This window comes from Leopardus geoffroyi, chromosome D4, assembly GCF_018350155.1.
Source record: "Leopardus geoffroyi isolate Oge1 chromosome D4, O.geoffroyi_Oge1_pat1.0, whole genome shotgun sequence".
NCBI classification, from domain to species: Eukaryota; Metazoa; Chordata; class Mammalia; order Carnivora; family Felidae; genus Leopardus; species Leopardus geoffroyi.
Window position 1 is genome coordinate 70,636,407 of NC_059342.1, and position 12,518 is coordinate 70,648,924.

Genomic DNA, 12,518 nt, shown 5'->3' on the forward strand with positions numbered 1-12,518 from the left:
CTTGAAGTCCCCCACCCCACCTCCACCCCAATGATCCTTCCATTAGGTGGGAAAACGAGGCCACGTGTCACACACTCACTCAACTTTTCTCTCCTTCATCTTAAAGTTTCTTCTTGTTTCTACCCATTCCATCCTCCTGCCCTGCTTAATTACTCCTTCCTTCCAAGGCTACCAGTGCTCATGGTCTAATCTGAGACTTAATACTTATTTTCCCTTCTGATTGTGTCTTTGGCCTCACTTTCCTGATGCCAAAATTCCCTTCATTCCAGAAACATTTCAAGTCTTATCTGACCTAACGACCCTTTAACTTGACCCTGCTTCCCATAGACCACCTTCCTGTTCCTCCAATCACCTTCATCTTTCATATCCAAAGATCTGAAAGGAATGGTTTATACTCATAGATGCTTTCCCTTTACTTTTCATTCGTTCTCAACTCCCTATAATCACTTCTGGGCTGACTTTCCACACACACACACATTACTGTCCCAATGTCACCTATGGCTTCCTGACTGCCCAAGCCAATAGCCTCTTCTTAGTCTGCATCCTTCTTGACCTCTCAGAAGCATCTGACCCTTTTGAAAACCCCTTTTCTCCTGTTGTGGCTTTTGATACAAACACCCCTCCTGATTTTTCCTTCTGCTTCTCAGATGATATTTCTCAGACTCCTTTACTGGGCTTTCTTTCCTCCTCCTTCCCCTCTTCCTCCTCCTCCTCCTCCTTCTTCTTCTGAGAGAGAGAGAGAGAAAGAGAGAGCATGAGCAGGGGAGAGGGGTGGGAGGCAGGGAGGGAGGGAGAGAGAGAGAGGGAGAATCTTAAGCAGGGTCGACACTTGGCACGGAGCCTGACATAGGCCTCCATCCCACGACCTTGGGATCATCACCTGAGCCAAAATCAAGAGTCGGATGCTCAACCACCCAGGTGCCACTCTTCTCTTCTTGTTCTGTTTTCTCACTCTGGCCATTCTCATTTCTTTAGCTATAACCTCAAAATAGATGACACCCAAATTTATATCCCCAATCCTGATTCTTTTCACCTGTGATTCAGAGTTTTCCAACTGGTCATTTTCAACGGGTGACCAGGCTCTTCTCCCATCCCATCTCCCTTCTTTACTCCTTTAAAAAAATTTTTTTTGTGGTAAAATATACATGACATGAAATTTACCATTTAAACAAATTTTAAATGTATAGTCCCATTCTTATTCATTACTTGCTTATTACAGGGGTCTGCCCCCCCCCCCCCCCCCCCCCGCCAACCGTATCACTTGCTGAACCTGTGCTGAGTACTAAAGAGCATGGGCTCTGGAGAGTCTGATCTGAGTTTAAATCTCAGCTTTATGGCTCTGGCTGAGTCTCTCAACCTCATGGGCCTCACTTTTCTCATCTTGTTACTCTCCACTATTGTTGGGTACACAGTCACTCTGCTGAAGCAATAACAGCTTGGTTTATTTGTGAGCAAACACCCTGGAAAGAACTTGTCCTGTGGGAGCTGGTGCTGGAAGTGAGGAGAAAATGAAGTATTTGAAGAAAGGGATAGATCTCAGCCAGAAAGTAGGAGTTCTGGGTATATATTGGAGTGAGAATGTGGAATCTGGCATTGGCTTCGATTTATGACACAGACACAGCTCCACCCACACCCGTTATGAAAAGGAAGAGAAAACAATCAATCAGTACAACTGTTTTGGGGACTAACTTCAGTCTTCGGGCAGAGGAGTAATTGCTCATCAAGTGACAGGTAAAACCTCTGTGAAAGTTGAAAAGGCAATTTAGTTGAATTGCAAGAATTTGCCCAGGAAAGAGGTGATTCGGGGAAATTTGATGTGCATACCTTTTAAAATGCCTTTCAAGTCCTGTGTTTATAGAATCATCAAGGGTCTATAGAGGTCACATTGCCTTTTTTTTTTTTTTCTTCAGTGTTTATGATTTCATTTTATACAGGAAAGCTTACTTATGAATGTTTGGAATTTTAGCAGGTCCCTCCTGAATATTAAGAAGTATTTCTTTTGTTTTTAGCATTTATTTCCTTTTGGACTGGGTCTGATCCATCTTTCACATTCAGCCCAGGGCCTGTCGCAGAAGATGCACTTTAGTATTACTTAAAGAATAGGTGAAGCATTTCAGTGACCAGATCCCACTTGCCCTTTCCAAGGCGGCATACGGAAGAAAAGACTCAACGTTTCAGCCCAGAATGTCACAGGAAAATGATCAGGACAGATTGCCCTTTACAAAGCACCTTTATATAGTTTATCTCATTAATCACTGAGGACACTCCATTTTTCAGATGAGGAAACTGAGGTTCAGAGCGGTTAAGTGAGCTGCCGACGGTTTCACAGCTAAGTTGTGAAGCCCCGCCTGGTGGAGCTCCGAAGGCTACAAACTCTCTGCTGTCTTCCTAAGTCGCATTTGGCCTCACAGAGGGGTGGCCTGTTTTGAGCTATACCCTGCCCTCCGTCCACTTGACGTGCGAGGACCTCGCCATCTAAGGCATGCGGGCGAGGCAGCCCTTCCCTACTGGAAACGTCCTCACGTGAAGCCCAAGTATCTGGCATGCGCTAGAAGGCGGCCAGAATACTCCGTGGCCACAGCCCGCACGTCACAGTTCGCGCTCCGGGCCCCGCTTTCTGCCTCAGGCCCCTCTGTTGGCTGGCACTGGCGCCACCTCGCCCTGCCCGGACTCAGCGCGCGTCCACCCCGGAGCCGGCCGTGCGCCCTAGCCTCTCGCAGTGCGCCCTCGCCCCAGGTGCCCACCCGCACGCGCGCTCCCCGTCCGCGCCTTGGGGACCCCACCTCCCCCGCCGCGACAGCCCGCCGTCTCCTGCCCGCCTAGAGCCAAGGGGGGCGGCGGCCGCAGGTCCCCCACACCCCAGGGGCGGAGCGAGGCGCCGAGACGTCAGGGCGGAGGACCAGCGCGGGGCGGGCGCGCCCTCCCGGCGGCTGCCCGTGGCCCACGTCCCCGACTGGCGCGGCCGCCGGCGGCCGGGAGCTGTGCAGTTAGCGGCGGCGCTGGGGCGCAGCCAGGCGGGCGGGGGCCGGAGGCTGAGCCGGCGAGCCAGCCGTGCGCACAGCTCTGCCCGCCACCCCAAGAGCGGATCCCCGGCCGCCCCTCGGCTCTCCCCGGGCTTCTAGCGCAGCCCCTCGGGGTGCCCATCCATTTCCTCAGGTCACTACAGCGTGTGTTTTGTTTTTCTTTTTCCCCTCCCTGTGTGCCCTTCTCCAGGATGGCAGAGGCGGAATTGCACAAGGAAAGGCTGCAAGCCATAGCAGTAAGTCCACTTTCATTTTATTTTCTTGCTCTATTGTCTGGGATGGAAGGGGACCCCGAGTGTTTTGGGGCCATCGACGTTCCGGCACAGTAGCCGCAGGGCATGTGTTTGGGGGATAAAAGTCTGTCAAGGCTCAGCTATGTTGCCGTTTCTTTTATTACGTCTGTAGACAGAAACCCCCAGGGCGCGCTTTGGGCTGGGGATTTGAATGTGGAAGATTGGCTTAGAAATAAAATGCTTGCTACTGGGCTTTGGGAAAAGACCGAACAGACGCATGGGGGTGGGCTTGGGGGGAAGGGGCGATTCCTGGAATATTATCACCCAGTGATCCGTACTACTCTGACTGCATACCCTGGAGAACCAAGAGAACGGCGACCTGAACGGTGGCTGCCACCCTTCTTGTGGAAGCTGTTCGGTCTCCTAAGTGGGAAACCAGCAGTCAGCTCCACTGCCAGCCACGCGGTAGAAACCTCCTCCTGAAACCGGGGCGTTAATTTCCCCTGTGCTGTTTGATATTGACAAGGACGCTGGCACAAGCCTCCATCCTGACGGGATCTGGGGACTTCGGCTGACGACTGGGTCCTGGGCATAATGTTCCAAGAGAGCATCCTTCTTAAGGGGGTGGATAATCTGAAACCTGTTTTTAGCATACAAAGGCACAACCAGTTTTGGCAAAGTTTACATGCACTTTCAGAAAAGTGTACCCTCGTGCATCTTGAGTACAAAAGAGAACTTTCTGGGACTGTGTAGATTTGAGCAATCTTGCCACAGTGTTGCCAATGATCCACAGATGTGGTATTTTCACTGGAGCCACCACAGCTGGATTATATATTTCCTTTGCAGATGAGGGAATGATTACTGCTGCTATATGAAATAATAACAATTAAAAGAGAAGGTCTGTTAACATACTGGCATAAAAGAGTCTCCAGACGTTCTTCTACCTAAGTACCTTTTTTTTTTTTTTTTTTTTTTTTTTGGTCCAGGAGTTCTCTGGAAACACATATAAATTTGTTGGAGAAACGATGTGTAATGTTTTGGAAGCAAAGTATATTAAAGTGTTTTCAAAATCCTTTGGACAGGTTCTTCATAGGGAAAATGCATACAGGCCCTTCTCTTTAAAAGAAGCATTTGATATGATTTCCGTAGCACTGAGAACCTCTTTATCAACAACTTCAAATCTGAAATGTCTTGGAGATTTTACCACTGAAGTGAGAGGGACATTTGTTGGCAATGTTGAAATGCTATGGTTTTTTTGCCTGTTGGGCAATCTTTGAACTTGGTCTTCAGAACTCAGGAAAGTTTTTTTTTTTTTCCTTTCCCTTTCCCTCTGTGCATGTGTATCTTGATGGTTAATGAAGTTGTTTATGGTTTCTAAACCTAGTGGCAAGGCAGTGTGGCCATAATGTCACGAACTTGGTAAGAATGGAGATATTCAGTTATTGGTGCCAAGTAGCTGGTGGGTGTTTTATATAAACTGAATAATAGGCTGCTTTAACTGCCCATGAAGTGACTGCTCCAGAGAACGTTCAGTTGCTCCCATAGGCTGTGGGAAGGTTTCCAACAGTTGTCACATTTTCTGCTTTTGCGTGACCAGCTTTAATGGATGCCTGAGGAACAGCTGAGCTCTATGAGAGGTCTTGCTCTCTGAACAGGGAGCCAGTAGAGCTCACACTGGGGTCACCCCTTTCCAAATGGGGTTGGGTGATCCCAGCAGGGGCCAAGTGGATTTTCAAGAAAGATCCAGCCAGTAGTTTGGAATTCTCTTGACTATATGATTAGTATATGCACAAATACTTGTGCATATTCAGTTGTGGAATTGAGTTTGTCCTGTACTTAGGAGGATGTTGATGATTCTCATGAACATATCAGCCTCAATTAATGTATGCGTTGTTATTGGTTCAGATACTCTCAGTGAAATGACTGTGTGTGTGTGTGTGTGTGTGTGTGTGTGTGTGTACGAGAGAGAGAGAGAGAGAGAGAGAGAAAAGGGACGGGTCAGTGGGTCTTGAGACCATATCAATAAATCATTCTATGCTACACTTTGGCCTAGTGCACACTCTCCAAATTCAGCAAACCGTGCCTTTCTCTGCCACCTTCCTAGAGTTCTCAGGGAGCCTTCGGGAGCTCACAAGCCTGCCTCTGGAGCCTAGCGCTCCTGAAGTATGTCTGGAGATGTGAAAGAGGAAGAGAATAAGTCCCTCTCTCTTCACCAACTTGGGCTACTCTCCAAGAGGCAGAGCAGACAGATGAGGATTCTAGTCTGTAGGGTCTTGGGCTGTTGTTAGCCTGGACCACTGTTCCTTCATGTGTTAAATGAGCTCATGAGTTCTACTCATGGGCTGGTTGTAAGGTTTAGATATGATGCAGGTGAAGTACCAGGCATGTGGTTGTCATTAGATGATGTCGAGGCAGAGTCCCCACTTCCTATCTGCAGTGCTACCCTGTTCTGTGAGGGTTAGAGACAATACCTCTGAAGCAGGAAGAGTCTGAGCAGCCTTTAAAACTTTGCCCTTTAATTCTGAATAAAGGCCAGGGCTGTGTCCAGCGTCAGTTCCTCTAGCTGCTTCAGACACAGGCCCAGAGCTGCCACTCGAGGATTCATCCATCCATTCGTTAGCAGGCGCCCACAGAGCGCCTCCTCTGGGAAGGCACTATCAATACCAAAAAGTCAGTGTCCTCAAGTCTCAGCCATCAGATGGAAGATATTACTTTTTACACACTTCCATCCTGAAAGAACGTCCTGTGACCCATTTGTCACATGGTAGTCTGGGATTTTTTTTTTTTAACCCACTAGAGAATAAAGTACTCAGAGACTGTGGTACTTTAATTGATTTTTTCCAGTTGAATCCAGAGCCTAATCAACGAGAAAAGATGAATCTCATCCTACTTCCTGACAGAAGAAGAACAAGTCCATCTTTGACAACTGTCTCTACTCCCAGGCACTCCTTCCATCTGTAGGGACACTCCCAAAGCTATAATAGTAGGAGATAGCAAACTGCCTCTGTAGCAGAATTAATGTGAATAATAATTCTAGGGAATTACAGTACAATTGCCATTTATTGAACATTATCTATTCAACAAGGTACTGTGTGATCTGCTTTTTTTGTTGTTGCTAAACCTTAAGTTGTTAATAGTCTGGGGGCGCCTGGGTGTCCCAGTCGGTTAAGCGTCCAACTTTGGCTCAGGTCATGATCTCACGGTTGGTGGGTTCGAGCCCCCACATCACTCATGTTGACAGCTCAGAGCCTGGAGCCTGCTTCAGATTCTGTGTCTCCCTCTCTCTCTGCCCCTCCCTGCTCGGTCTCTGTCTCTCTCTGTCTCTCAAAAATGAATAAACGTTGGGGTGCCTGGGTGGCGCAGTCGGTTAAGCGTCCAACTTCAGCCAGGTCACGATCTCGCGGTCCGTGAGTTTGAGCCCCGCGTCGGGCTCTGGGCTGATGGCTCGGAGCCTGGAGCCTGTTTCTGATTCTGTGTCTCCCTCTCTCTCTGCCCCTCCCCCGTTCATGCTCTGTCTCTCTCTGTCCCAAAAATAAATAAACGTTGAAAAAAAAAAAAAAACTACTTAAAAAAAAAATGAATAAACGTTAAAAAAGGTGAAAAAAATCTAACGGAGAAACACACATAAACATTTACTATGTAGTGCCAAGAGCACTTACGCAAATGAGCACTCCTGTGGAGCAGGTGACCTAACCTCAAGGAGCTGTGGAACATTCTCCAGATGGGAGATGTTGGAGCAAGTCGTGAACACTGGGCAAGATAAAATATAATCGCCTCCTGGTTAGCAGAAGATATTTATTTATTTATTTGTTTATTGTTTGTTTATTATGTATTTGGAACTGTTAATAAGAGAAAGGGAAAGCCGAAGGCATGTAGGAGTTAAGTCGGTAGCTGAAGGCGCAAACTCGGTAATAAGACTAAAGTGCATTTTAACACACCTTATGTCATTTAATGCGAGTAAACTGATGAGGTAGGAACTACTGTATTTACCCCGATTTTATAGGTAAAGAGCCCAACATTAACAGATAGTGTCAAAGCCAGGATTTGAACCCACACTTCAGGGCACTGGAGCCCCTGTATTGCTGCCTGGGTGACTGCCCTGAATTGCTACCCCTAAGACGGTGGCCCATCTTCTGCTTTTCCTATGAGCACACTGTGCAGGTGGTTCCAACAACCTCAGGGTGAGCCAGCGAGGGAGACGCAAACTGATCCAGTAGCACTGGGAAAGGCCAAGGCAAACCAGGAGGCCCACATCCTTTTGAGCGTCTTCCAAGCTGGGTTTCAGTGCATGGAGGGATCTGATGTGAGTTCTGACAGAATGAGTAACGCTCCCTTGGGGAAGAAGCTACTGTGTCTCAATGGAAATCAACTTTGAGAGAGGATGTTATGTCTGTGCATCCGGGAGGAAGACGGCCTTCCCTGGACCTGTGGGAAGATAACTAAATGTTGCAGAGGTCATCTTGGGCCAAAGCCCCCGGAGCCATATGGACAAGGCCTGGGGCCTGTACCAGGGACCAACACGAGCATGTCCCCTTGGGCTAAAAATATGAAAGTCCCATCCAACCTACACAGGCTTTTTAGAGAATTTTGTCATTTAATAAGAACCCACTCTGTGGAATAATAAAAATGGTCTTTTGCATTTGTACACCAGTATGTGATTTATAAAAACCGGCACGTGTCACCTCAATTCTGAGCTGTGTGGGGCAGGTCTCGTTACCTTCACTTTACAAGTGACTCTACAGAGGTATCCAAGCCCACACAGTGAGATGTGGAAGAGACGTGTCGAGGCCAGTCCCTCCTGAATTCTGATCCCTTGTGTTAGTGGCACATCTCGCTTGGAGGGGTGCCCTGATGGGGTCGGGGGAAGCTGCCACAAGGATCCTTTGAGCTAGAGTCCCACAGTCAGGAGGAGAGGGATGAACTTGAGGACATGTGGGCCTGGATGTGCCTCTATGGAATCTGCCCTTTTGGGGATCTCACTTTGGGCTCCTCTGCCTCTTGAGACTTTCACGCAGAGAGCACAGTTAGTGGGCCTGTGGCTCCCACCTGCTCCCATTCTCTGTCCCAAGAAGGCCTGGGTGTAGGTGGGTGGCTTAGCCTGGCTGTGCCCTGCACTTACAGAGAAACACTTTTGGCATTTCCTTGGGTTCATGTCTCCATGCCTCTTCCTGCTGTGAAACGATAAGGGTTAGAGTGGAACTAGGGGCAGAGGGGGCCAATCAGCCTGCTTTTGATCCAGGCCACTTAGGTTGGTCTGCATAGCCTGGGAAGAAGTCCTTCCTGCAGTTTACATGTGATCCCCACCCAGTCCAGCTTCCCAAGCCAGGGAGCCCTCAGAGGGTTTAGACACTCAAACCCCAAACCCTATAGTAAAACAATGGATTCTTGTGGGGACCATCCCTGTCCCTTGTGAATCTGTGTCACTGGCAGGTGACAGCAAAGGAATGAAGAAACAAAGATCCTGACCACTCGTTTGTTTCTTCCTCCATCTCAGAAACAAGGGTGATACTGTGCTTCTAAAATTTCAAGTTCAGGCCTAAACGATGGTTTGCTCCAGATCCTGGTGCTGAAGAAGTGTTCACCCCAGCTGAATCTGCGGGGCCACCCAGGAGATAGGTGCCGCTTTGGGCTCGTTTAGGGTCATTGCCAGGTCTGAGGGTGCCAAGGCACGCCTTACACAAACATGTGCCAGGGTCATACACCTCTCTGGCCACTTATTTGGACCTCTGAGTATTTCAGGCTTTAGCCTCTTGGGACAAAGAGCAGCTATTCTGGCAAGGGCCCCGAGACATACAGCAGAACTTCGTTAAAAAGTCATCGTTAAAAAAGCCAAGCGGGTGGACTTGTGGAGTATGATTTGTCAATGTTTAGGGGAAACCAGGGCTCAGTATTGGTGCTTGTGCATTTCTTTGGAGCTGCCCAACACTTTTGGGATCCCTGCTGTTGGTCCTTTGAACTACCCGCATTTCATCACTGATCCCCTTTGGGAGTGTTCAACTCGCGTGACAATAATCACTATGTGGTGTGACATCGGTCATCATGTGGTGTGACATTGACTGAGACAGCACATTGGCACTGATGCATGGAGACACTGGACAGTGGCCTCCTGGACTGGCAGTGACTCGCATGGTCTGGTGAGTTATGAGCAGGGATTCTGGTATCCTAAAACCTTGACTCAAGTCCTGGCTTTTCTGTTAACATCTCTATGTCCTCACCTCACCGTCTCTTGGTTTCCGCATCTTACAGATGCGGATAATCATAATACCTACCTCATGGAATTGTTGTGAAGGTTATTTGAGAAATTTCATGGGAAATGCCCAGAGCAAGGATATAGAAAGCACCCAAAGTTCTCTGTTTGTATGTGAATCAACAAATCATAACTCGTGGATCCTTAAACAGAAAATGGACACAAAGAGTGAAAGATGAATTCTACTAACTTCAACATTTTAGCCAAACTGGGAAATTTCAGATGACTATGGTAGCTACTGAGCATTTCCAGTGCAGGAGGATACTACTAATAATGAAAAGGGTTGTGTATAGTGGATAGGAGTTGCAAATTTCAAAGCTCCAAGGGCTAACAGGTAACGTAAAGGAGTGACACAGACTGAGTGGGCAATCGTGAGGACCTGGAAAGCAGGCGCCTCTTCGCAGTTAGGACACGGTAAATTTATACCATGTGGGAACATGGAATTTATGTTGTCACATCAACCCATTTTCACCGGAAGCAGGAAATCTTCTTTTTGAAAATGTGAGATCTCCCTTTAAAAGAGAGCTAGTTTCAACACTTTTAAAAAATTTGTGGACAAAACAAAATTCCTTCGAGTCAATAGGTCGACCTTGTGTGACCTCCAGCTGTAGGTAGAACTTTGAACTTAACAATGTGCTTTTCTTATGCATGGACTTATTTGGATTTCATAAGGATATTGTGGAAGTAATATTATCAGCATCCCCCTTGGTGTTTTTCACCAGGGCTTTGTGAGTTTGGTGTCCAAATGTTTGGATTGTTGGAAAAATAGTGCATATTTACTATCTCTTCTGATATTAAGTGAGCTCTTGTAATCATTGACATTATGGTAACCCAGAATATTCACATCTTGGTGAGTGGCTGCTCTTTCAAAATTAACAGAAAAATTGTAGACAATCAGTACCTTGATGTGGGAAATTCCTGTTAGAGAAGAATCTTTAAGAATACAATATTCGAATCTGATGCCCTCACATATATCACCCAGGGTGTTTAGGTGATTTCAATTTATTATCAGCCTCAAGTAATAGACAATATAGGGAGACCCAGCTGGACTTAGAACTTCGTAATAGCGGCAACTGGCATTGAACATAGACATTTTAAAAAAAAATTTTTTTTTTAACGTTTATTTATTTTTGAGACAGAGAGAGACAGAGCATGAGCAGGGGAGGGTCAGAGAGAGAGGGAGACACAGAATCTGAAACGGGCTCCAGGCTCTGAGCTGTCAGCACAGAGCCCAACGCGGGGCTCGAACTCACGGACTGCGAGATCATGACCTGAGCCGAAGTCGGCCGCCCAACCGACTGAGCCACCCAGGCGCCCCGAACATAGACATTTTTAACAGATATGGTGTAGAACAGTGATTCTCAAACTTTAATGCATTAGGATTATCCAAGAGCTCCTTAAAACACAGGTTACTGGATCCCGCTCCCAGGGTGTTTGATTCAGCAGGTCTAGGGCAGGGCCTGTTAATTTGCCTTTCTAACAAGTCCCCAAGCAATGCTTTCCCAGCTGCAGCTGCTCTTCTGGGGGGTACAAGTGGAGAATATCTGGTGAAGGTTTAGATTAATGGTAAAGGAAGATCGTGGCCTGGGTCTTGATCAGTGCCACATTCCCACTGGGACATGTCCGGGAGTTTGTGAGGTGTGGATATCTACAAGAGGCGAAATAGAATAAAAGACCAAATGGGAGCCTACAGAAAGCTCAGTTTGAAAGTGATGTAGTATCTTCGCACACCAAGTGGCTGATCAGGAGGAGGTCTTTGTTTGGGTAGTTGTTTTAATTGATTTAAAGAGAGTGAAGTTTCTATGGGTCACTTGAAGACACCTGTTTGAAGGGTATGCTTCAGATTAGCTGGTTAAAAACATGGGCTACAAAATTCACGCAGAGGGCCATGCAGTCGGGCAGATACCTGGCCGTCCAGTGGGAGGCCTTTGAGAGGGGCACGGTACCTATTACGGTGCTGTGGGTGTACCCCTAATAGAGGTCCCCTAGCAGATCAGGTGATGAGGTTTGGTAGCAGCCTCTCCGGCCCTCACACCCACTTCATCATGCAGCTGCTTCTCACGTGGGCAATTCTAATAGGCTGCCAGGATGAGCCGCAACTGAGACTCATTTAGTCGATGATGGCTATTGTTTCTCCCAAGCCAGTCTGTGCGTACACAGGGCTGGCTTGTCACTGGCCTATCAAAGAGGAGTTTATTCTCACCAAGAGGTCCCACGAGTTTCCCTCACCCTTACTTGTAGCGTCCATTGTTCGGCCCAACCCTTCACGTGCAGAAGGATTCAGCCTCGGCCAGACTCTTGCCTGTCTCAAAACACAACGCACAGCGGCCACGCCGTGCAGGACGCAGCCCAGGAGAACACGGACGGATTGTGGCTGATGGCCGCCCAGCGCGGGATACTTTGCAGAGGAGAGTTCGCACATGAGGGCTGTGGGTTTGGGAGAACATGCACAGCTGAGACCTATTTCTGACAGGAAATGCCAGCAGAAGCAGAGGATTTTGTGGGGTGGTGTGTGTTGGAGGTACATATGCCCTTGGTTAATTCTCATGTCAGTCTTTTCCATTAGTTTGATGTTGAACAAAATCTTCAAAAGGAGATTATTACATACGCGAGAGACAGACAGACAGACAAAGACAACCCGTAGCCTGTTTACATAACACTTGAACGTATAGAAAAAATGCTTGGCGGTGATCTCTGACTCTAGTATCAATGCTTCTATTGCGTCACACGAGCTTAGCCAGAAGATGGGGATAGGGCACCTGGTACCTTTCCCTTGCACAAGATGGAAAGGAAAAGAAAAGCCACATGTGCCCCCAAGATAAAAGCCCTGGTTGTAGGTGAAAAAGGCTGTGGGCCAGACCTCGGAACACATCTTCCTGCCCATGGTTCCCCACCCACCCCTGCCCTGCAGCCTGTCTCATTACCCTGTGGGCTTCTAGGCTCGTGACAGTCTGTGCACTACCAAATGTCCTTGGGGCGTTTGTAAAACCTGCCCTTACCGTTTTGCTGAATTAT

The 12,518-nt window shown here is 47.8% G+C and overlaps 1 protein-coding gene across 12 annotated transcripts in view; it reads left to right on the forward strand.

Moving 5' to 3' along the window:
- The window catches only part of PALM2AKAP2 (PALM2 and AKAP2 fusion), a 454,391-nt gene that overhangs the window by 120,551 nt on the left and 321,322 nt on the right, over positions 1–12,518 (forward strand). For 8 of the 12 annotated variants that reach the window (XM_045469857.1, XM_045469855.1, XM_045469856.1 and 5 more), the window contains exon 2: positions 3,214–3,259. In XM_045469857.1, coding sequence (XP_045325813.1) covers positions 3,214–3,259 — 46 coding nt within the window. Of the gene's footprint in view, positions 1–2,763; positions 3,260–12,518 lie in introns of those variants that run through there. The other 4 variants (XM_045469864.1, XM_045469866.1, XM_045469871.1 and 1 more) reach the window with 3 other exon arrangements.